The following is a 26,405-nucleotide window of genomic DNA, read 5'->3' as shown; positions in this document are numbered from 1 at the left end:
TGGTGGGTCGGAATAGGTCATGGTGGGTCAGAGTAGGTCTTAGTAGGTCATGGTGGGTTAGAATAGGTCTTAGTCGGTCATGGTGGGTCAGAATAGGTCTTCGTAGGTAATGGTGGTTCAGAGTAAGTGGGGGTTGCAGTGGGTTATGTCCTGTTGACCCACGACCCACAGACGCATTCCATGTCTAGTTTCATTCTACCAATTCTCCCATTGTCATTCACATACCTTAATCATTCGTCTCCATTAGCCTAAAGGACATCATTATGGAACGTTAAACTGAAAGATTTCATTTCAGTTTTTCAAAATTAGCGAATCTTGAAATTGCGCCGTTTCTGAATAAAAGAAGGGATATTTTACTATTATAAAAATTACTCTCGTCCCCTTCCCCCTAAAGACCAAAATTTTTCGAAATCGCTGAGAAACACGTGTTCATTTATTTTCGAAAAGGAGCTTAAAAGTAGAATATAATCTACTTGCGTTGAGTGATTCATGCATATTCTAATCCTAAAAAAAAAAAATTGACCCGTCCTTACTCCAACTTAGGATGCGTATTTCAGCAAATCGTCCCTTATCCATTTCTTTCCTGACAAAGGGTGACTTCTGTCTAAATTTCACATTTAAATAATAGTAATGTGGCGAATGGCTTGATGTTGATCAGTAAATCTCTTTTAAACTTTCATTTATTACTATAGATTAATTTCTGGTCAGTGATTCTCAACCTTTCTTGACTGACGGCACGATTTACTGAACTTCAAGTACATCAAGACATACTTGTTTTATATTATTATTTTTACTACTACTACTACTACTATTAATAGTAATAATAATATCTATTATAATAGTGAAACCAATTAATTTTTATAATGGCTCGATATAGCCCTGCGCATTATTGCTATCTCTCGAGCTGTTGACTGGTACAGTCTGTCTCGATTTTAATTAATTACTGTTATATTCTTCATAATTTTTAAATCCTAAAATTTAGCGACTCACGTTAGGAGACTGCTTGACACTCTAGTGTGTCGCGACACATCGGTTGAGAATCACTGTCCGAGATTATTTCTAGCTGGATGCTCTGTAACGTCACAGTTCACTGCTCGATCTCTCAGTAAAGAACACACAGAGATGAAGGAGCAAGCAGCAAACATAGCGTTAATACAAAACAGTGTTGACAGACAAAAACGCGTTGTCCAGGGTTTTGCATGCATATACAGTTCTCGTGGATCCATGACTGACTAATCGAATGCTGGAAACACTTGTTTTATTGAATTTTATTTGTCCCGTTCCCTCTCTTCTTTTGCTCAACCTGTCCTTTTTCTCTTTTCTCTAATCGTAAAAGAAGCCGGCTCCTACGTCATACACTGGTGAGCTGGAAATGATTGCCCTAATGGCAGAGGTAAAAGTGAGGCGGAACGCGGGAAAATGTCGTTGTCCCACTTCCGGAAAAATATCTATGACTTCCCTCCACTTCCTAAAAGAATACAATGGCCAAAGATAGGCACGAGAGACGGCGTTACGTCATGCGTTCCCCTACCTTTGCAGATCCATTTTTATCGCTGCCTAATATGTACTCTCCGATTCAAAGCAGTCTACTATAAAGATAAAAAGGCCAAAACAACATATACTGTTTGAGTTTAGGCAATTCTAAAATAAATCATATGGTTAAAAATGGTTACTTTTGAAATGAAAACAATAAATGGAAAGAAAAGTGGGATTCGTTCAATTTTGGATTTGCACAGATTTACTTTATGTATCCAGACAAATAATAACTGTCTTGATGGGTATCTTCAAAAAAGTGTACTGCTAGTATCTTAGTAACCTGATTACTTAGCTTAGTTCAGATACATATTAAGTTTAAACATAAATATATTTAGTTTAAGTGCTAATTTTACTAGAAATGAATTTGTTAGGCTTGATATAACTTCAATTTTATTTTAAATATAATGATACTGATGTATTTTTCACTTTTAAGTGCTTATTATTAATATTTTCTGGTGTTTAGCGCTTTTCTAAAATTTTCTACATTTTATCACTTCTGTTGATATTGGTTAATATTGTTTCTACTTTATACCATGTCTACAGTTTGCACTACCTTTAAAAGTCAAGTACAAAAGTTTCCGACAAGAGTACCTCTAAAATTCAGACAAGTTCTCTAAAACTTAAAAAAATGCGATAATACATAATTTCATGTCTCGTGGAAGTTGAGTTGAGTTGATTTTGAGTTTAACGTCCCGTTCAGCAGCAAGGCTATATGAGACGAGGAACTACGGATTAATGTGGAATCCGAACCACATGAACTTCCGCCGGGAATCGAACCCGGGTCTTCCACACCAAAGGCGCGTACGCTAACCGCTTAGCCACGAAAGAGTTGTATCTCGTGGAAGTATTAAATAAGGATGCCCTACGTACCATTTTAGCACCAGAAGTAGTGACTCACCTTTTGAGTGATTTTATTATAAACAATTTTATTATAAACAAGATGGTATGAAACAAAACTGTAGGCACAGAGGAATGACGTAAAAATCAAGTGCTTTACAGTATCTAATCTCTATTCTTCATCTGGAGGTGCACCTGGCGGCCATTAACATCGATGCATGTCTCCATCCGGAGACGCACATTTCTATACGCATCTCGCCACATCTCAATAGGAATGTTGTTGAATTTCTCAGTGATTCGCGCCGTTAATTCCGCAACACTGTTTATGGGTCTTGCATATACTTTGTCCTTCAAATGTTCCCATAGGAAGAAGTCCAGGTTATCTTGTTCTCGAAGTCGAGACGTTCCTCCACTGTCCGCAGGTACCACTCAGCAAACTCGATACAACGATCGGGTGCTTGGGGTCCAGGGTTCGATCGCAGCCCCTGCCAAGTGAACTTTGTGGTGGACAAACAGCGTGTGCGTGGGTTTCCTCTGGGTTCTTCCGTTTCATCCCACTTTCTTCATTGCACCATTTCATTTATCTCTCATCATCACCGTCTCTTTTAGCCTAACCGGCATAACCGTGGGACGTAAAACTCAAAGATTTCATTTCATTTCTTGCGATACAGCGATCGGGATCGTCCTCCGTGCAGCAAGCGAGAATGGTACGGGCGCAGATTCAGATTCTTGGGAACTATGGCAACCGATGACTTCGGGATATTCAGGGTGTGGGACAAGAGTCAAATCGATTTCGACTTCTCGGTGACCTTGCAAGTTTCGCCTGTATCCGAGCCGCATTTACGGGATTGTTTACGGACCTAAGCCTATCCGTCCTCTTGGCATCAATTACACTACCAGTGCTATCGAAGGCTTTGTTTACTCTTTTTATTGTCTTTCGTTTTGGCGCATTATCACAGTACAAGTCCTTCATTCGTGACTGGACTTCCGCAACGCTGTGTGTCTCAGAAAATAGGCGAACTCATTGGACACGTTTCTGAAGCGTCAAGAAAGCCGCCATCTTGTAGTGTTGCCAACTGAAAGAAAGGAAAAACCCATTACACTACAACTCAAACAAAACAAGAAACAAATAAATAACAACATCAATCATACAGCCTAAGATACCGCACCTAACAACAAGTGAGTCACTACTTCTGGAACACCCTGTATTGCTCCTATAGTTTGCATTAGATCTATATGTATACAGTATATAGCTATCTTTTTTTCCTTTTGAATTATGTATCATTAAATACTTTTATTATATTTCTGTTTCTAGAACTATTCTCCATAGCCGACTACTATTCCAAACAATATGGCCCTGTGTTTAGGTTCTGGATTGGTCCAAATGCCAATGTACACATTTTCGATGCAACTTACTTAGAGGTAATTCTATATTACTTTACATATAATTTATTTGTATTTCATCCCTTTTATCGAAATTGCAAGTGATTAATCTCTTTATATACACATTCACACACAATATTTAAACTTTATCTCACGTTAATATACAGGGTGAGCATAAAGTCTTGCCCTGTTACAAAAAAATATTACAGAAGAACCGTTTGACATAATAATGTAAATACTGGTCAGTTACATAGGTTAGTATTACAATTTTTTTTCTAAGACCACTTACGTTACTTATGTTACTGATGGGCGATTTGCTTTCGTGATACCACAGCACGCATTGCGCTTTCTCCTGCTTCGATGCCATTTCGCCAACTAACCCGCGCGCGCCAAGTAACGTACTGCGTCACTCTTGGGTAGCACTAGTGCCATCTATTGGTCTTTTAAAAAACTTGTAATACTAACCTATGTAACGGACCATAATTTACATTATTCTGTCCAACGGTTATTCCGTAATAAATTTTTATAATCAGGACAGGACTTTATGCTTACGGTGTATTATAAGTGCATGTACTAATACGTAAAGCAATAGAAAGTAGACTTGTCAATTTTCTTTTTAATTATTTTTTACCCATTTTCTTATTCTTCAGATAATTCTGAACAGCTCCAAACATCTTGACAAAGGTACTTATTACGAGTTCTTGCACCCCTGGCTTGGGACAGGACTTCTAACAAGCACAGGTAAATACACTATATTATTATTATTATTATTATTATTATTATTATTATTATTATTATTATTATTATTATTATTATTATTATTATTATTATTTCATATTTTCTTTACTCCTCATGTGAACTAGCGATATAAAACATAGGATCACAGACCATCCAAGTATATTACTGTTTCTCTGAGTTTTCCCTTTCTTCTGGCGTTTGCAGAAATTATTTTTCGATTTCTGGTGTAATCAACATTATGTTCTTCTATATTTTCTCTATACGCTATGTTTTCTTTTTCTTTAATTCCAGTTGTTTTAAGTACCTTTTGCACCTTCTTGTACTATTTAGTACCTTGGACCACTTCAGTATCCGATTGTTGTTCTCAAATTTTTGGTCTTCCATTGTCGTTTTATGATTCAGGCTAGTTGTTAGTGTTTTTCTATTTTTTCTGTATGTGATGTCTGCAGGTTTATTGTGTTTGGTATTATGATGTCTATTAGTTGTACCTTTTCTTTCTTTTTTCCTTATTACTGTAACGTCTGCCCTGTCATGATGTAATTTTTTTTTATCGGCTAATATTATTGTGTTCCACTAAAGTTTTATATTCGTATGTTGCTAATATCACCTTCCGGCATATCATTTTCTGTTTCATTTCTATTTCTCGACGTATGATTTTTTGCTATTTTGTCATATCTTTCCTTGTATTCAGATCGTGCTTTCATGTAGCATGCTGTATTGCTTACTAATAGGTATATTATGACATCTTGTCCATTTGTCATCTTGAATTGTGATTTTTTTTTTCAGTTGTTTAAATTATGTTGTATTTATTACAATCTCTTCTATTCCTTACATGAAGCTAGTGTTGCTCACGAGATCGAAAAAATTCTGGTCTCGAATGGAAAACAAGACTGAGGTAGATTTTCTCGAGACGAGAAGTAGATTTTTACCTTGTAGAAGGCAGTAATGCTTAGTAAACAAGAATATTAACGGCGTATTCGGGGATTTTGCAAGTACAGCAGTCATGGTTCATTACTCACATAGTACCAACACTTCTCTACACTTTTCTTCCACACCTCGTCTCTCATTTCTTTTAGTTTATCTATTACTAGAAGATAAGGAAACTAAGGAGACGCATTGCATAAAAATAAATGCGAATTATCAAGGATCTTATAAAATAGATAATCTGCCCATATATATCTTCATCCTATTAAATCAATGCAGCCAAAAAACAACCGAGAATCGGCACGTCTGATTGGCTACTCTCGTTTATGCCATCGTCTGATCGGCTACTTTCGTTTCCGCCATGATTGTTGGCTCAAAACATTGCGATCCTATTGGGCGGAGTGGGCAGAGTAGGGGTGGTGAAATTGTGACGTATGGCTTCAAGATTTTGTTATAAGGGCATATCCTCTATTTTATAAGATCCTTGTGAATTATACATTTTTTTTAACCTAGATATTATATGTTGCCTTTTGACAACAGATAAAGCTCAGTTGGAAATGAATGTTGCAACAATGAATAATTTTGTTTATAAATACGTATCTTATCCTCTAACTACAGGTTCAAAATGGCGTTCTCATCGCAAATTGATAACACCAACTTTTCACTTCAAGATGTTGGAAAATTTCCTCGGCGTGTTCCATGCAAATGCGGAAATTCTGGTGAATCAATTGAACAAAGAAATTGGATCCAAATCTTTTGACTTATATTCGTACATTTCAGCATGTACCCTCGATATTATTTGTGGTAAGTTACACATTCAAGTAATATTGAATACACCGATGTTATAATGGTTTCTTAACTTTGCCTCATTGTATTTAACCTTCATCTAACCTTAGATTTCTTTTTAAATCTATAAAGCTGTGTAGAGAGCCACAAAGAATTTTAAGATAATTTCAATACGAAAAATTCAGCCTTTCTAAGAAAAATTTTGCTTTCTTTATGCACTGTTTTACTATCTTTCATTAATAATAAGAAAATAACGAATATTTTATCCGCGATGTTGTAAGAGCCTACATACGAGGGACATCCAATAAGTTATCTATCTAAACAGCAAGGGAGGGACGGAGCATATGACACTTGACACGTACGCCAAGGTCACTGTAGAGAACCCGCTGCGCAATTTGAGACACGTCGGAACAACGCAGTGGTCGTGAGCAGAGTGTGTATTACGCCGCGAAGCAGTGTTGCCAATTTGGGGAAAAAGTTGCTAAATCTAGGGGATTCGCCTTCCAGGATAGCGACAAAAAATATTTTTTCCGATTGGCGACTTTTTTTTTTCTTGGTGATTTTGGAATAACGATTTGGCGACTCACTTACAAATCTAGCGACTTTTGTGCTGCGAACAACTTGTCCTAAAATAAGTACTATTAGCTCGAATCAGTTCAGATATATGTTTATTTTCCTTTTGCTTATTTGACTCAGTGTAGATGTTGACGAGTTGGGAAAGTACATAACATTTATCTCTATATTCCAGCTTTGATTACTGTTATCTCCTACCTTCTAACGGGAACAACTCCAGCTTTTACAGTTTCCTTTAGTTTACAGAGCTTCTGTTTAGAGGCACAAATAATACATTACTGGTAGCAAACAGATTATCTGTAGAAGCGTGAGTAGAAGTGAAGTAAGATTTTTTTCTAGACCTTTAATTTTGTTTGTTTTTCTAAACTCATCTTTGATTTCGTTGAAGCAAAATTGATCATCAAGTTAAAAATATATAAAAAGGAAATTATTGTTAGTTATGTACCTCTATGAGTCTTTCATATACGTTCTTGTAGCGTAGATAGTACTATGGCTTGAATTGATCACACGTACAGTATATTACGCACACACACACACACTATATATATATATAAGAGGCAAAATTCCACGATTTTTTAAAGCGACTTTTCACCCAAAATTAGAGTCATTTCATCTCTTATTTAGCGACTTTTTGTATCAATTTGTTGGCAACACTGCCGCGAAGCGAATGTTTCTGAGATGCCGTGAACAATGAATCTGCAGAAGCTGAATCACCGCTGTACTTGTTGGACCTCTTTGAGGAGGACCAGGACAAATTTCTGGCTCAACTAGGGACAAGGGACGAAGCCTGGATCCACCATTGGGATGCTAAGAGCATTGGTGTCCAACAGACTGTTTTCTATTGGTTTGCAGGCCATGACAAAGACCATTTTTCCTCTGGGATTTCTTCGCCGACCCACAAAGTGGCAACGGTGCATAGACCTCCATGCGGACTAGATCGAAAAACAGTGATGAGCAGCTGAGCCTATCTGCATTCCTTCCTGTCTAGATGGATATCTCATTGGACTCCCTTCGTACTAAATGCGTGTGTCAAATAATCAATAAATGAGTGAAGTACGAAGCTCTGTTGCCATTACTTTTGGAATTATTTATTTCTGGTAGGTTCAAAATATGTTCTACATATGAAACTTTATCAATATCTAATGTATTCCAACTCCGTAATTTCCAGCTTTCAAGATAGTATTTACAGCCACAGGAGAAAAGAACTTGGCACTGTCTCTGATCTATTAGCTTAGGAACTTTGTTGTTGGTCAAATAGACTAAAACCTGCCTTTGATCAGAAAACACAGACGAGAGAACCACTGAGCTATAAAGAAAAACCAGGATCCGTTTGGTATTAGCTGATAATAGCTTTTAAAGATTAGAGATAGCGAGGTGGAATCTATATTATTATACCTATTATTATTATTATTATTATTATTATTATTATTATTATTATTATTATTATTATTATTATTATTATTATTTTCAGAAACTGCCATGGGAACAAAAGTGAACGCTCAAGTGAATTCCATGAATTCAGAATATATTGAAGCCATCTCAAAGTAAGTATATTTGAATACAATGGTAGCATTAGTTGTTGTCATTACCATGTCCCATACAGGCAAGAAATGAATAACGCTGTATGATACACGGTGGCCCACATAAAAGTATCTCGGTGTGGTAATGCTGGTTATCGGACGAAAAAGTAGGAAAATATGACTTACTTGAATGTAACAAGAGACACTGAAAGTAGTCGCCCTAAACTCAAGATATTTCTGCGCACCTCACAGTAGCCGTCTGTAGGTGACGGATGGTTATCCGCCGGATGGTGTGGATATTGTTTTGCTGCAGTTCAGCCAGGGTATGGGGTTATTTGCATTCCCCAAGGGGTAAAAATAATGAGAACAACCTGGAGTATAAGGAAGCCACAGCTTCCTCTTCTGTAAACAGATACTAAACCAACACCAGTGATTTGTCCGAACTGTGGCATGTGGCTTATTCTTATTAAAAGTAGATATAGTTTTTCTATGATGTCAGTTTGTCGTAGAACTGTTACAAGAAGTCACGATAAGCTCAATATTTCCTGTTGATTCAAAGAACATCCCCTAACACAGGGATGCAAATAACCACTCTCCTATTCGCCCGGGGCGGGTGGTTCATCGGTGCGGGCGAGTATTTAATACCATACCGAAGGTAAGTAAATGATTTCTAGTGTGGTATGTGTGCTAGTAGCTTTTTTTCTTGGGCTAGTAAAAGTTTGTTGTTTATTTGCATCCCTGCTCTAACATATATCCCTAAATCTGCGCAGCAAGCACCAATTTTTCCTCATAGAGAAGTATTTCGTGCAGGATATTCGAATTTCAGCAGACCAGGAACACGTATTCTGCGCATTCCCGTAACTTGATAAATGGAACCACGCTTCATCGAAAACAAGTGACAGCAAACCAATATGCTGAAATAGCTTCATCTTCTCTGCGGGACTTGTTTACTAGGATTGAACAGGCAGAGAATTCCAGCTAAACAACTGCACATCATGCAGTACATAGGCGTCACCCAGAATTACTGAGAGAATTACTGTTATTTGCTTGTCTCTGTTATTACTGGTCAGGTTACTTTTATGAGTGCCATCCTCTAGAATAGTAAGGGTCGTTGTGAAAATTAATGGACAGTAATTATTAAATACGTCCGATAAGTTTGTGGCAATTAATTTAAATTATTGAGTCAAGCAGGTCAATTATTTCCGCACAGTACTTATGACATCATTTGATTCCGATGGGTTTTAAAGAAATAGATTTGTCAATTATGCCGAACTTCCGACGTGGTTTGTTTCCGGTGGGTCAAAGAAATACTTTATCAAATATAAGTACTGCTGCCAGTACTTCCAGCATCATTTGTTTCCAATGAAATGTGTTACTTACGGAACTTGGACGATCGCTTGTGTTTGTGTTGACCTATAAAGATTATAATGAAAGTCATAATTGTAATTTTTGTCCCAATTTCCGAAACCAAAATCTTTAAAGAATGAATAGTTCGAAGATAAGGAAACGTGTTGCCTAAATTAAAAGTTATTTATGTACTGGTTTATGTTTTTTTAAACCAAGCAGTTATTGTATTTGGAACCAGAATTGCACTTTTAGAAACTTTGCACTTTCGTTGTTGCCGAAAGTAACGAAATTACTATACTTACCTATAGCAAGGTCTCTTCAATGGTTTCGGTAGAAGACGGATTACCGCGGTAGGCGTTTGTATTCTTGTGATTTTTGACACAACAGTGTCTGTGCATCACAGTAATCGCAGGGTGCTACCAGTAGAATACACATAAAGCAGTACCAAGAATAACCCACTTCAAACAAAATGACGCTATTAGGCAGACTGACATCCCTAACAACGTCTATCGTGACGTTCGGTAAGAACAAAACGTACGCTTGGAGCACTGTGGTTTCTGACACAAGACAGAAAGAGTGTCTATGTATCACAATAATGGCAGGGCGTTAGCAGTAGGAATGCACATAAAGTAGTGCCCAATACGAGCCACTTCAAACAGACTGACGCTATTAGACAGATCGGCATTGGAAATCCCAAGCTAACAAATCCTATCGTATTGTTCCATTACAACAAAACGTACGCTTGAAACGCTGTGGTTTTTGCACAAGACAGAAAAAGTGTCTATGTATCACAATAATGGCAGGGCGCTGTCAATAGGAATGCACATAAAGCAGTGCCCGAAACCAGCCACTTCAAACAGATTGACGCTATTAGACAGTTTGGCATTGGAAATCCCAAGCTAACAAATCCTATCGTAACGTTCGATTACAACAAAATGTATGCATTATGCGCTGTGGTTTCTGACACAAGGAAGAGAGTGTCTATACATCACAACACTCGCTGGGTGCTACCAGTAGAACACACAGAAAGCAGTGCTAAGGACGAGCTACTTCACACAGATTGACGTTACGAAACAGACTGGTATTAGATACCGTACTCCAAGCTACAGTACCTGACGTAACATTCGGTAAGAACAAAACGCACGCATTAAGTGCTGTTTTGGGTATCCTTTCATATATTGTAACAAAATATACCACACAGAAGTAATACACAATGTAGTCTCTTTGAAACCAGTAGGAAAGATTTTATTTTTAATATGAGGTTAAAATATTATTGATTGATTGATTTTGAGTTTAACGTCCCGTTCAGCAGGAGGCTATATGAGATGTGGACCTACTGATTAACGTGGAATCCGAACCATCTGAGCTCCCGTCGGGAATCGAACCCGGGTCTCCCACGCCAAAGGTGCGTACGTTAACCGTTTGGCCACGGAGGAGCACTAAAATATTATCAACTGATAACAGTAAATTAAAGAACGATTTCCACAAAGTATTAAATTACAGTAACTACATATACAGAATGTTTTAATGAACTGAAATCTTAATTTATTTTTAGAATTGGTGAACTCATTTTTGAACGGATAAAGACTCCTTGGTATCACTTGGATTGCGTTTACAGATTTACTACTGCGGGGAGAAAAATGAAGAAATGCCTGAAGATTCTTCATGACTTTACCAATAAGGTAAAACATAATTTTATATCTATCTCAATTCTCATTTTTAGGTTTTGTAACCGCTCTCATAACATGTAAATCATTGCACAGTTAGAGGCAAAGTTACTTTGTTACAAGTAAGACGTTACTAATAAAAACAGGCCGCTGACATCCATAAATATAGCAATCCCTACTGTGCGAAACCGCTTGCAAACTGTGCCTAAATACCGTATACATACCATGATGGAAAATATATCTTGAAACCCTTAAACTAATGGAACTGTACAAGAAATTGAGAAGATCATTAACCAATTAAAATCAAAAATAGCACACGGAATAATTGAAATAACTAAATGTATTAAATAAAAATAAAGAACATATCCTTAAACCAATGCAATACATAATTAACTTAAGTATAGAAACGGGAACGTTCCCGAATGATTTTAAAATTTCAGTCATGAAATCTATACAGAAATTGGGTCACACACTGATGTAAATTAACTAAAACCAGTAACTGAGTTGAGTTGATTTTGCGTTTAACGTCCCTTTCAGCAGTGAGGATATATGAGACGGGACCTACTGCTTAACGTGGAATCCGAACCACATGAGCACCTGCCGGAAATCGAACTCGGGTCTCCCACTCCAAAGACGCGTATATTAGCCAGTAATTATAGCAAACTATTGGAAAATGTATACAAATTAGAATAGCTGCTTTTATGGAACTAAATAATATTTTTATCAACAAATCAGTGGTTTCTGAAGTGATAGAAATACATCAAATGTTGTACACAAATGAAGAGAAGTTATTACTAAAAAACATGGATGATAACAAAAACGTAATTTCAGTATTGTTAAACTTAGCTAAAGCTTTTGATACAATGTATCAAAAAATTCTGGTACACAAACTTTAGGAATGTGGAATACGAGGAATAGCGTTATCTTGGTTTGGTAGCTACTTAAGGAACAGAAAACAGATTGTCCAAATTGGAAACTTTTGAAGTGAATCTAGAACAATATGGAGTGCCACAAGGAACAGTTCCAGGGCAGTTCAATTTATAATATATATTAATTACTTTTGTAACTTAGAAATGACAGTCAACATTTAACAAGTTTTACCGCTATCCCACATTAAGCATACTACCAGCAACATGTCGCAACCATATCTATAGATACCATATTTGTGTAACGCAAGTTAGTTGGGGAACTGGGAAAAGTTAAATGTAACAATTTGAAATATCATTTAATTACGAATTTTAACCTATAGTGTACAATGGTTCGTAGTCGGAAGGGTTGAGAGTAGTGATGTGAGGTGGAAAATTTTCCGGAAAATTTTACGCTATATTTTTCTGGAAAATTTTCCGTTCTAAAAAATATCAATAATCAAGTAACAATTCCAAGCAATCATAAAATTGGTTGAATTTATGTATAGAAATGTTAAAAGTGAAAGATCGTTTAAAGAATCTGAAAATTTTCATGGCTCAGACAATTTTCAGTACTATGTGGGAACAAGGTAAACAATTCTTCATGAATCCAAATATTTTGTGTCTTATATGGAAAAATTGAAGAACTTTTTATGAGTCGGAAAATTACCATATTTTGAAGCCAAAAATAAAACAACTTTTTGTGAATCGGAAAGTTTTATTGCTCTGTAGAAAGAAGTGAAAGGAATTTTCATAGATCGGAAAATTTTCATCACGATGTAGAAACAAGTGGAAAAAACTTTTCATAATCCGGACAATTTTGAATATTAGAGGAAAGGGGGGTAAGAGTACGCAAATTTTAATTAAACATATATATTTTGGTAAAAAATAGTTACAACGGAAAACTTTTACATGGAACACAAAACTTGAACTCTCCTTTACAAAATGTGAACTCAACTTTTATATACCTCTATTCTTAGAGGAACTAGAACTCATAAAATGAAAACATTCAAATTCGTACTCTTGCCCCTATATGTGGGGCAAGAGTACGAAATCAAAGGGGCAAGAGTACGCAAACAAAAGAGCATTAACAATTATCACAGATGAAGGTGCCTACTCCTTTATATGATGTGCATTGTTCATGCCACCATTCATGGCATCTTGCGCACTTGATCCAGTCTTCTATTGGTGGATCACTGTAAATGATATTGCATAATGGACACTCGTACACTACTTCCTCACTGACCTGAGGAGTTGTAGCTACAACTTCGGTTGTAGCTTTCCTGGTGCAAGATGATCTTTGGTCTTTGGAGGGCGCCGTTTCGAAAGTAAGTTCTGCTTGAAAGGAGAGGATTTCAGAATCTCTGATTAACTGAGAAGATCAAGATCTACTGGTTGAGTGTTTGGTAGCAGTTGAAGGAGGACTGACAACCACCAAAGGAGTGCATGATGTAAATGGTCCACAAATGCTTAAATGATGTAAATGCTTACCTCCAGTAAAGATCTAGTTTACTGGTTGAAGGTTTGGTAACCGATGAACGAGCAGCCAGCAGAGAAGTGTTTGATGTGGATAATACGCATGAGCTCCTGCTTGCTTCTAGTGAGAATCCAATGTAACTGGTTGAAGGTTAGGTAACAGATGAATGAGAACGAGCAACCGGCAGAAGAGTATTTGAAGTGGACAGTCCGCATGAGCTCTTGCTTGATTCTAGTGAGGATCTAGCGTTACTGGTTGAAGGTTTGGTAACAGATGGAGGAGGACGAGCAACTGGCAAAGGAGTGTTTGATCTGGATGCACCGCATGGGTTCCTTTTTACTTCCAGTGAATCATCCGATGAACGATTTTGGGCTCTATTCAGGTCTGATGCTTGAATTGTTGCTTCAGGAATGCTTTCGTCTTCAGACCTGGCTTCTACATTTAAGTCTATCACATCCACAATAGAAGGAAGAAAATCTTCTTCAGTGAACACATCTGGATTCAGTAGGACAACTCCAGATTCTTGAAGGCTGGATATCAATGGTTGCAGCTTTGTAGTCATCATCATAGGTATTCTGCCTTTATTGGCAGGTCACTTGCCGCAGCTGAGAAGCTTCCATGCTCCACGGTCCTCCGCTAACTTCTTCGTCTCCCTCGCCTTTCCCTCTCTTTCCCGCCACCATACCCTCTAGGACGTCCCTCATGATACAATATCTTCTTAGGCAATGTCCCAACCAGTTTCTCTTCCTCTTCCTAATAATATCTAAAAGTGTTCTTTTCTCACTTACCGTTTCTAACACTCTCTCATTCGTTTTCCGCTCGATCCAACTAATTCTTTCCATTCTTCTCCACACCCACATTTCGAAGGCTTCCAGTCGATTTTCATCACCTTTACGTAATGTCCACGTTCCCCCCCCCCATACAGTACAACACTCCACACGAAGCATTTTATGAGTCTTTTTTGTAGTAAGCCTCAGTAAACAAACTCGTAACTTGGAATTATGTGGGATGGATGATTCCTCATCCATTTATCACACACAGTTGAATACCAGGATTTCATCGGGTCAAAAAAGGAGCGATCTAATGGTTTCAAATTATGACTGGGATTTGGTGGTAAACTCAACATCACTATCCTATTTTGCCTGCAGAAATCAATCGCTTCGAATGAAATGTGAGAGGTCTGATTGTCAACAAGTAAAAATACCTTTTTCGTAATCGAATTTGATCACACATGTTGGTGTAAATAATATAATCATTCTACGAAAAGTTGTGAGTTGATGAACCAGAATTAGATATTCCCACAGAACCTGGCGGCGAGTCATCGAATAATTCTTGTTTCATTTGTTTTGTGGGAAATATCTGGGGAATAAAGGAACCAGATGCACTCACCATGAAACAGCTGTTATGTTAACTCCAAAATCACTAGATACAGTTTTATTCACAACTGATTTTTAGTCGACTTTTGGAACTTTATGAGGAACCGTATTTATGCCAGTTTCGTACATGTTGTACATATCCCGTGCAGGAAAGCCGTTTTGTCTTACAAGATCTTTTAGACAATTATAAAAGCATTCAACTTGTGGCTTGCTAAAACCACGAGCTCTCCCCAGACCAGTCTTTGAAGGCTGTTGCAAAGCAATTGTTAAATGTCTACGACGGAAAGACTCTGTCCAATCTCTTTCTGCCATTCGATTCACACGGCTAAAGGATATGGGGTACCTAGTTACGTTCAGCAAAATTGTATGTCATTCTTCTTATGGGGCGTTTACACTTGGTCGATTTAGTCGCACGGCTAAATCGACTCGTTACATTTGCGACTAAATCGAAGCAACTAGGCCGAATCAGATAGATGGATGTGTTCAATTGTTTCAACTGAAATTGAATGCTGCTTGTTGACTCGCTCTCCTCTGGTGGATTCGAAATCAACTGGCAATTTTAAAGATGTCCAAGCAAGCAGTAATTTGTACAATTTGCGGTGTTATAGCAGAAGAAAATAGAATGTCTTTCAATTCAGTTGACAGTCGATTAGTCGCCTTCGATCAACAAGCGATTAAATTGAAGTCCCGTTTATACGGTCGATTAAGTTGAAAGTGACGTCAATTCAACTAAATCGAACGCAAATCGACTAAGTGTAAACGTCCCATTAGATCTTTTAAAGTTAATTCATAGAAGAATTGATCCAGTAATGTGATATATTGCACTAATTCGTTCTCCATTTCTTCAGTAAATAGGCCTATTGGCTTTATTGTACCTAAAGACGTTGCAGATTCTCATTCAAAAAAAGAAAAGAAAAATCCTTAATTCTCCTTATATCAGTAATGGGAATGCATAGGGTACCAAAAAAAATCAGATAATATTTAGATCCTTTATAAAAATATATTTCCAGCTTATTCCATCAGTTACAAAATGCTTGTCACCTACGAGGGTAACTTGAAAACTTCTCGACCTATCCTTGATGAAGCTACATATTGTCAAATGTTAAGTTAGGTTAGCTTCATATATCTTTATAGAATCCCATACCAATCATTGGACTGATACCGACTTATGCAGAGTCGTTTTAACGTATGGTTACTAAAGGACTGACTACTACAGGAAACATACGGTAGTCGAACTTTTTAGTATGGCACTAATCACGCATCAGAACGACTCTGCATAAGGCCCATTGAAATTTATTACTGAAGACTACTGACATTTAAGATAAAAGAGGACAAAACGTAGTATTTCTGAAACCTGAATAAAATAAGGAAGCGTAACGTTATTCAATAACTGCAGATGTCACTATCTCACACGCAGGGGCGCCGGAACCGGGGGGGCAAGGGGGGCAGTTGCCCCTCCTGAAATTTTCAAAGGGGGCAAGATACCCTTTTTGCCCCCTCACTTTCAGACTGTAGAAACATCACGCAATGCTGATTATATTAACTATATTTTGCTTTTTATAGTAATGTGAAAAACAATCTCTATTCCAGACTCATCTTTCTCTTTGAAACAAGGGACCGGGCGCTTTTTCTGCCCCCATGTTAGACAGAAAGAGTTAGGAAAAAGAATTGAAAATTCTCTTTATTTCCATTGGTGTACATTCTCAAAACACTTTAAATTCTTTTAAAATTGTTGTTTAAGTAATCGTAATCTGCAATATGAAACGAGTCGTCGAGCGAGATTTTAAAGTTTGAAAAATGAGTAACGCAGTTTAAATGAGTAACAGGACATTTAGGGACTAAATACATTTTCCATAAAGTTTTCCATAATTACAAACAATATGCAGAGTGCAGTAAGTTTTATAGTGAGGAGGAAAAATGTATAAGGTAGGATTAATAATTCAGAGCATATGAAAAATGCGAACTCTATTGTCGTTTTGTTCGTTTAATCCTTTCATTGCCATTTTTTTCGGACTGAGAAACATTAATATACGGTTATTTTAAGTTGTTTTCAAACGTATAAATATATATAAAAAACGTTTTCCACCGTTTCGTTTTTCGACGTGGGAAGGGTGGGACATTATGTATCCCTCTGATATTTTTACGTGGGACCTATATGTCCCAGTGGTATTGACATGAATGATCATCTTCTATTTTCAATTATGAAACGTATATTGTCAGAAAACCAATTGAGTCGTATTTATGATTACAAATATTTTACATTTTGGCATCCTTTTCCAAATTACAGTTCATGCAACCACTGCTTTATCACTAGCATATTGTTCCTCACTTTCATCTGTTCCATTATCACTTTCATTGTTCACGTTCACTTCCACTACTGTCTATTTGATAATGTTAATAAGAATTCTGTGAACCATTAGCGGGCTTCTCTTTACCAGTGGATCATCAATTCATAGCAATAAAATGTGGAAAATTACCAGGGGTCCTCTGAGAATGTATCGTGGGACACATATATCCCAGTGGTAGTGAAAGGGCTAAGATATGAGTGCAGAAACAGAACATCTATTTCAGCTCTCCTTTCAGACCAAGTTTATAAACAAGAATAAGGAAGACAGTCACTGCTTATAATAACTAGTAGTGTTAGATATTTAGCTCCCAGTGGTCAAGCAATCAGTGGGCATTTGCATAGTACGGGTAATTTGATGTCACTCCTGGATGAAAGGAAAACGGATGTGCCTATTCTCAACCAATGGATTAATCGACAGGATAACTGGCTTAGTGCTGATTGAAAGAATGAAATTTTAAAGATTATGGGACATGCAATATAGAGAGACTTGGTAGCAGAAGTTAGAGTCTCCATTTTATGCAATCATAGCTGACTCCACGACTGATATTTCAAAGAAAGAACAGTTGTCTCTGTGTGCGCTGTATTGACTCTGATTTATCAAATCCAACAAAATATTTGTGGAAATGATCACCCCACATGGCACAAAATCGGAAACAGACTTCACGATCAAAGATATTCTAACGAAACCTAGCCTGAATGCAGAAAATATATGCGAACAGTGTCATGATGGTGCAGCTGTCATATCAGGACAAGTGAATGGTGTGCAGAAGATAACTTCGACTCAACATCCGAAAGCTGTATACATTCATTGCAATAATCATGCATTAGATTTTCCATTGCAGGAAGTAGCACGAAAACGCGAATCTTTGTGTGACGTGCAGGCCATAGTTAAAGACGTTTGAAACATCAACCTGGATTCTGCAAAACGATAGACAACATACGCACGCCGACATTGTTCTTGAACCCTGTAAAACTATCAACGAAAGTAATCCTAAACATTTGCTGCCTGTTTGTCCTACTCGCTGGTGTGTTAGGTGAAAATCTCTAATCAGATTTCAATCTACTACAAACGAATTCAAATCACGTTCGAAAAGAATCATCAGTAATACAAGTGGTCTAAATGATGCTCAAAAAGTAATTCTAAAAGGGCATTTGAAATGAATGAACAAATTTGGAATATTTTTTCTCTGATAGTCAGTATAGTGCTTTTGTACCTTGTGGACAACTGGCGAGAGTGCTTCAAAATTCTGATTCTTTTGCTTCTGGAGCTAAAAGAGCAGCAGCGATTCTATCTAGAGGATACTCTGAGAAACCTACGAACGGAGAGTGCATTTGAAAACATCTGTAAGGAAGCAAAGAAAAATGCAGACAGACTACACTTAAAATTGCCCACTTCATCAAGATCAAAGAGAACACCAATTAGGTTGGAGGAGACTGATAAGCTTCCTATAGCAGCAACCCTAGAACCTGTATCAGATCTTTCAAAAATGTACTTCGAAATCATTGACTATTTGTTGAATGGAGTACAGCGTCGTTTCAATCAGCCAGACATCAAACAACTCATAGAACTCTAGAAGATACTTTCTGAAGGAGCTTTATGTGTTGGTGGGCCTCTCTCAAGAGAATATTTGAAGCAGGAATTGGGTCGTCGGATTTTAACCTGGATAGATTATGAGCACAGTTCAGGCTGCTTCCATCTACTTTGATGACGACTGAGTCGCTGACGACCATCAGAATATTAAAAACTATTAGTGCTGAAACCCCAACTGTTCGCAGTATTCTCGACCAAGTTGTTCGTCTAGGGACTTTCGTTCTCACTATGTCAGCTTCTTGAGCATTTGCGAAAGATCATTCAGCTATTTGCGTAGTCTAAAGACATATTTGAGGACGTCCATGACGCAGGAAAGATTGGCTCATCTGCTGTTGTTGGATATGTGTGACGACCAGACTTAAACACCATTGCAAGAGAATTAATATCAAAGACAAGCGAAAGAAAAGTTACTATTGGTCAATTTTGAAAAGAAATAAATGGGGAATTACGTAAGTGAAAATATTATACGTATTATTACCAACTATTTAAATTACAAAATAGCACTTAAAATTCAATATAAACTTGAATCATTTCTTATTAATTGTGTCGTACTTTATTAGTGTGAAGCGAAATGAATATAATGAGATTAGGAAGAGAGGTGAATGTAATAAAAAAAACTGGATATACTGAAGTAAGTGCAGTAAAAAATATAAATAACTCTGAATAATTAGTGTAATTGAATTTTCTATATATATAAATTTTATGAAGTCTTTAGTGAAAATTCCATTTTTCCATTTCTGGTACGAAGTCAAGTAGGTAGAAAAAAATATATTTTCTTATTTTTTACTTAATTATGTAGCCTGTTTTATAATGTACAAGTTACTTTCTACTACAAAGTGCTACAAAGTTTGTAGTTCTAAATAGCAATTTCTGCAACACCTGAACTGGATTTTTAAAAATATAATTTTAATTTCCTTATTTCCAAATGATTTAAGTAGCTTTAAGATTCTTTAATAGTGTCCGTGTGACCATGTCCAATACAGTTAAAAATATGTACCAGTATATAAAACGGTAAAATTTGTGCTTACAAAAAGTCATTGTGAGCAGTACAAATTTTACAATTTTATGTTTTTAATTCTTATTTCACTGGTTGAAAATTTCTGTACCAGACCAAAATCCAGAACAAAACTGACACGGGATTAATTAATCTAAAGATGTAAACTAAGATACCTCTAATAGATGGAAATTTCACTCTCACGAAACTGTTTACAGGTTCATTATATTATTATTATTATTATTATTATTATTATTATTATTATTATTATTATTATTATTAACCAATCAAATCAAATTATTGTTACATTACAAACATATTCGTATTATCTTACGTATGTTACATTCCCGTATCTATTTTCTAGACAGCAGTTTGCCCCCCCAGCTGAAAAATACTTCCGACGCCACTGCTCACACGTTTATCTGTTTCGAAAACTCAAACATCACCTTAGATACTGTTATGTAAGGAATGGTATTTAGAATAAAAATTTATCCCTCGTACATAAGAAAATATCAAGATTCCTCAGAATTCTTCACGTTAGAGGCTACATATGGAAACCAGTATTCGTAAAGTTTGCCGTCACTCTCTATTACAACGGAATTTACATTCTTTTTTGATTGTTAGATCTAAATAAAATTGGATTCTTTTTCATAGAACAGTAGGGGCAAGAGTACGCACGCGTACCCTTGCCCCGTAGGTATCTGCGTACCCTTGCCCCCTCACTACACAATTGACTTTCCCGTGATGTTGTACAGCCAACTGTTGGAAGAAAGTCAATTTTACTCCATCCTGTCAAACAATGGATATGTTAGAAACTAACGCTTTATAGTACTTTGAAATGGTTATAAAATTGTGTAAGTTATTCATTAACTACTTATGTCCCAATATTATATCAAACTATTAGAAAAACATAAATAATTACCTAGATAGCTTGTAGTTTGCCGCAGCACCCTCAAACTTGTTTAGGTTCTAGACGCCATTAACATCAAACTCCACGTGACGCATTATTGCCATACGCGAATATATTCAACTGATTTTAGGGAATCGTATTCTTACCCCCCACGTACTCTTGCCCCCCTCTACTATATGTATAGTGACGTTAGGTGGAAAATTTTCCACTATATTTAATTGCTCATAGAGCTACAAAATTGAATTTCTGTAGAGGAAAGTTAGTTAGCAACAAATTACAATTTTCCAATTAGCTTTCGGGAACCGGAAAATTTTCTAATATTTCAAGTTGGGAAGTAAAATTTACACAGTGTTTCTCTCTGTTCCTCTGCGAGCTCCTTCGTTGCTAAGCGGTTAGAATACGCGCCTTTGGCATGGAAGACCTGGCTTCGATTCCCAGCGGGAGCTCATGTAGTTCGGATTCCACGTTAATCAGTTGGTCCCATCTTATATAGTATCGCTGCTGAAAGGGACGTTAAACTCAAAATCAACTCAATTCAACTCCTCTGCGCGCGCGCGCGCGTGTGTGTGTGTGTGTGCGTATGCAAAGTGCAGAGAACATACATCGAGTTCGTAGAGTACAAATATCCTATTCTATTATTTAAAATTTCAATTTATTAAAAGTCATGAATATTTTCCGATTCATAAAAGCATACTCCACTTATTCCTACATCGTTGTTTAGGCGTAAAATTTATTGGTAATAAATATTGTCTCAAAAAGTTTCATGAAGTGAAAATCTAATGATTCTTCATTTCAAGAATGTTTCAAAACCTTCAATGCGTTCTTCCCTCAGAATCCAACTTTGATCTTATAATATTAGATTTCGTCAGTTTAATACGCATAAGACGGTTTTCTCATAGCTTTACTACTTTTATAGATTTACATACTGCAACATTTATAAATAAGTAGATACCATATAAAGTGCCTACTGTAAATTTTTGACTACCCAAAATTCCAGTTTAAGTAACTCATGAAAGCAAATACTGGAAATAAACATTTGCTCAGACACCATTTGCTGGAAATAAACATTTATTTATTTATATATTTATTCAGAAGAAAAATTGAAATATAACTAATAAGGAAGCTGATTTGTGTAGTTGCTCTTCCAATAAAATAGTAAAACAAACATAAAAAGCTGCACTATTAGCACTGCGTTCTAAAAGCAACAAGTAATTTCAATTTAATTTACAAAATAAAAAACATATTTCTTATATATATATATATATATATATATACTCGTTCTATCGAATCGTCATTACTTCTAATACATTTTTATACATAATAATGGTAGTTTTTCAATACAATTATCTGCTGTAAGATGTTGATTATACAAAATTCCAATATTGAAATTATGATTTACGAGTGTTAAACACAATAAAATATTTTTTTTCTTATTTTCTGTTACCAAATTAATCTTCATAAGGAACTTTTATGTAGTTATTTCATTACAAAGGCAGGCCTACATATGAAGAAATAGTGGAATTTTCTGTTTCTGAAATCGATAAATTCACAAAGGTTTCTTTTCAATTTCTTGTTACATTTTAAATATTGGAATGGAATATTTGTTCCCTATGAACTCGATGTATACTTCCTGCACTTCACACACACACACACACACACACACACACACACACACACACACACACACACATAAAGAGAGAGAGAGAAACACTGTATACTTTTACTTCCCAACTTGAAATAGAAAACTTTCTGTTTCCCGAAAGCTAATTGGAAAATGACGATTTGTTGCGAAATAACTTTTTTCTACAGGATTTGAATTTTATAGCTGAATGCGCAGTTAAATATATAGTGGAAAATTTTCCACCTAACATCACTATACATAGTATCCAAAATTGCCCGGATTATGAAATGTTTTTTCAGTTGTTTCTACATCGTGATGAAAATTTTCCGATTCATGAAAATTCCTTTCACTTGTTTCTACAGAGCAATAAAACTTTCCGATTCACAAAAAGTTGTTTTACTTTTTGCTTCAAAATGATGAAAATTTTCCGACTCATGAAATGTTCTTCAATTTTTCCATACAAGACAGAAAATATTTCGATTCATGAAAGTATTTAACTTATTCCTACATAGTACTGAAAATTGTCTGAGCTATGAAAATTTTCAGATTCTTGAAACGATCTTTCACATTTTAACATTTCTATACATAATTTCAATCAATTTTGTGGTTAATTAGGAATTGTTACTTGATCACTGATATTTGTTAAGAACGGAAAATTTTCCACCTCACATCACGGCTAAACAACGATGTAGGAATAAGTGAAGTATGTTTTCATAAATCGGAAAATTTTCCGTTTCAAAATTTTCCGGAAAATTTTCATTATTGTACAGGACAGACAATTTTTCGATTCATGATTGTTTCATTTGTTCCTACATAGTATTGAAAATTGTCTGAGTCATAAATATTTTCAGATTCTGTAAATGATCTTTAACTTTTTAACATTTCTATACATGATTTCAATCAATTTTATGAATACTGAGAAATTGTTACTTGATCACTAATATTTGTTAAGAACGGAAAATTTTCCGGAAAAATATAGAAGAAAATTTCCCACCTCACATCACACCACGAGTATGTTTTTATGAATCGGAAAATTTTCATCACTGATTGGGAGAGACTAGTATTAAGTAACACACCACGTAGTACAGAAGGTCAATTCACCTAAGATGGCCAAAGTCTGTGCGCTTATCTGCTTACGACAATCCCTTCCTACCCCAACGGTTGTGCTTGATGTGGTGGCCACGAGCCTGGACTACCGCTCTGCAACACAATTTTCACTCAAGCAGTGTGCGTCTTAGGTGTGTGAGGGGAATTGTAGACCACACTGCTTGACAAGCTTTGCGCGAGGCCTTGTTTCAGAAGGCCAAAGGCGCAGAAATCCATCGGCAACGCATCTGGTGACGAGGTATGGACGAGAAGGGTGTAACAGACACACCAGTCTCCGTGCTCATACGCCCATAATACGCGACAGAACTGCGAACAGTGTAACTGGATGCTTTGTCCATGTGGTTCCACACCTTCCGGATGTCCCTGCCATACAACGGTGGGATGTGCGTCGTGTATAAGGGTTCCATGATGCTCGTCTGAAAGTAGGCTGCATTCACCTTGGCCTTTGAATCCACACGATGCAATGGCAACTTGCCACGGGCGCAGAAACCTGCCACAACCACGAAGCCTTTCGAAGACTTCTCGTGACATTCACGGACGAACTTGCCGCGTCCCTTCGCATCATGTGGTGAATAAAAAATTTCCCTGGGCTAATTGGTGTCATCAAGGTAGATCTAGGCTTCATCCAGAGTGACAATCCACTGCCATTTGTCGCCTGAGAGGTACTGTTCATACAACTTTCTTGTGTTAGTGAATCTCTCTTAAATATGCCTTGGTGATAATTTATGCCCCTTCGCCTTGTGACTTTTTTCAGTCCCAAATTGTCCTTTATAATACGACACACTGTGCTCTGTGATACCATGCATGAGGTGGCAAGGTTGCTTTTGGTGGGCGGATTCTCCTTCACAACTGATGCCCTGATGTTTCTCTCAACGCGTCGTGTTCTGGTTGGACATGCTCGTTTCCTTTTCACTCTCACGATTTGATCTTGATATTTAGGGCCGGTGCTTTTACAGGCTGACTTACCCTTGCTACTGTACGCCTGCTGATATTGTTGACCCTTATCGCACACATTTTCACAATCACTGACGCACTGAATTGTGCATCGAAAAGTGTACATATGTACTCTTCCCAATAAGGTGTCACTTTAAGAGTCATAATAGCTATTTAATACAACATCCGCACAGTGTTGTACGTGACTCACTACTGGATTCACAGGCTACTGACTTGTGGTTCCTTCTACGCTGTGGTCATCACCAGCTCTGTAAAATTGGCCACCTTAGGTAAATTGACCTTCTGTATTGTATTAAATTTTCTGTGACTCCGGCTATGTTTGCAGTTCTCAAGCCTCACATGTGCCAGTTAAAACATTTCGATATAATAATATTCAGTAATTGTTTCACATATGATAGTGATTATTAGACGAAATTTTCTCTCCATGTATTACTAGTGGATCCAATTATAGAGAACGAGATATATTTTCATACTTCAGGAAATGTTAGGAATGGAGTATGGAGTTAACTTGCATTGCACGCTTTCCGATCGGAAGGATTTAGGTTTGAAATATATAATTATAGACCCTCAGTTTATCTCAGTCTTCTATAATAGTAAAGTATAGGTCTATATAACGAGAGCACTTCAACATTTTATTAGAGTCACAATTGTATTTTCTCTATTCTTACTCGATAAACCTTAACTGATTACATATTCTCAAGATTTAAAGGGAAGAAAGATACATTACTACCGTAATATTGAGTTGTCGCAAAAGGCCACGTTTAACAAATATCACTAATTTATATAAAGCATAACAATCAAGCAATTATATTTTGCTCGTAATGTTCAATAGCACTTTACTATATTTCAGTAAGCTTTATTCGTATTATAATGTACCTGTACGTACGAATTAAATTAACTTTACATAATACATATATTATAACTATTATTTTGTATTAATTACAACACTTGAATTATCTATTGAGAAAACACAATCATCTAATAATCTAATCTAAGTTAACCTAACTCAATCCCCTTACACTTCTCTGTAGAACGACAGCATGTATTATTCGACATGCATGTATTATTCTTTACCTGCACCATTTAGATATTTTAATCAAAGGTGTTATAAACTAGCCAACTATTTAATTATTTTATATAGGTTAGAAGAAGAAGTTATATATATTTTTAAGAAGTTATTATTATATAAATGTTTTTGTTCTTGTTCTAGAACCACTATTGTGGGTTGAAAATATTAGTTGCTGCAGCCATTAGCCATGTCAGCTACTACACTATAAATTGTTACAAAGTTTAAAATTGTTTTAACCAAATTGATATGCACTATAGTTTGTAAAATAAAATGGCGCTGACATATTGTCCGAAATCGCCCGTGTTAAACTAATTGTTCTTCAGCTATGAACATTGCAAATATTAATATTATTATCATAAAAAATGTCCACTTAGAAAGAATTTGTATCACACTACAAAAGAACTAAAAACGAACATTTGTATATAAAAAAAAATAAAATTGAATTAAACTGGAGTTCGAGATGGCTGTCCCTATATCGACGCCATATTACCTCGAACTCCAAATGTTTTTGTATCATAGAATGTTGATTGTGTAACTATAGCAACGATATAACGTATGGTAGTAAGATGGCTGTAAGCAGCCTAGTTTTAACTATACAATAAATACATACGAACAAAGCAATATTTGCAGTTTTTGTGCTAATTTAATACGTATGCAACTCACTTATTCGAACTAGGGCTCAACGATTACGTTGTATAATGGTGCCTTCATACCGGGAATAGCTAAAAACTGGTAAGAAGTCT

The 26,405-nt window shown here is 36.3% G+C and overlaps 1 protein-coding gene across 1 annotated transcript in view; it reads left to right on the top strand.

Annotated features, from left to right (window-relative positions):
- The window catches only part of LOC145672407 (uncharacterized), a 90,725-nt gene that overhangs the window by 44,724 nt on the left and 19,596 nt on the right, over positions 1-26,405 (top strand). The window contains exons 15-19 of the mRNA XM_081741559.1: positions 3,689-3,795; positions 4,407-4,497; positions 6,037-6,222; positions 8,249-8,321; positions 11,200-11,326. Of these exons, the coding sequence (XP_081597685.1) occupies positions 3,689-3,795; positions 4,407-4,497; positions 6,037-6,222; positions 8,249-8,321; positions 11,200-11,326 (584 nt within the window). The remainder of the gene's footprint in view (positions 1-3,688; positions 3,796-4,406; positions 4,498-6,036; positions 6,223-8,248; positions 8,322-11,199; positions 11,327-26,405) is intronic.

This window comes from Thermobia domestica, chromosome 16 (assembly GCF_964235325.1).
Source record: "Thermobia domestica chromosome 16, izTheDome1.hap1.1, whole genome shotgun sequence".
Classification (NCBI taxonomy): Eukaryota; Metazoa; Arthropoda; class Insecta; order Zygentoma; family Lepismatidae; genus Thermobia; species Thermobia domestica.
This window is presented reverse-complemented; position numbering and strand designations above follow the sequence as displayed.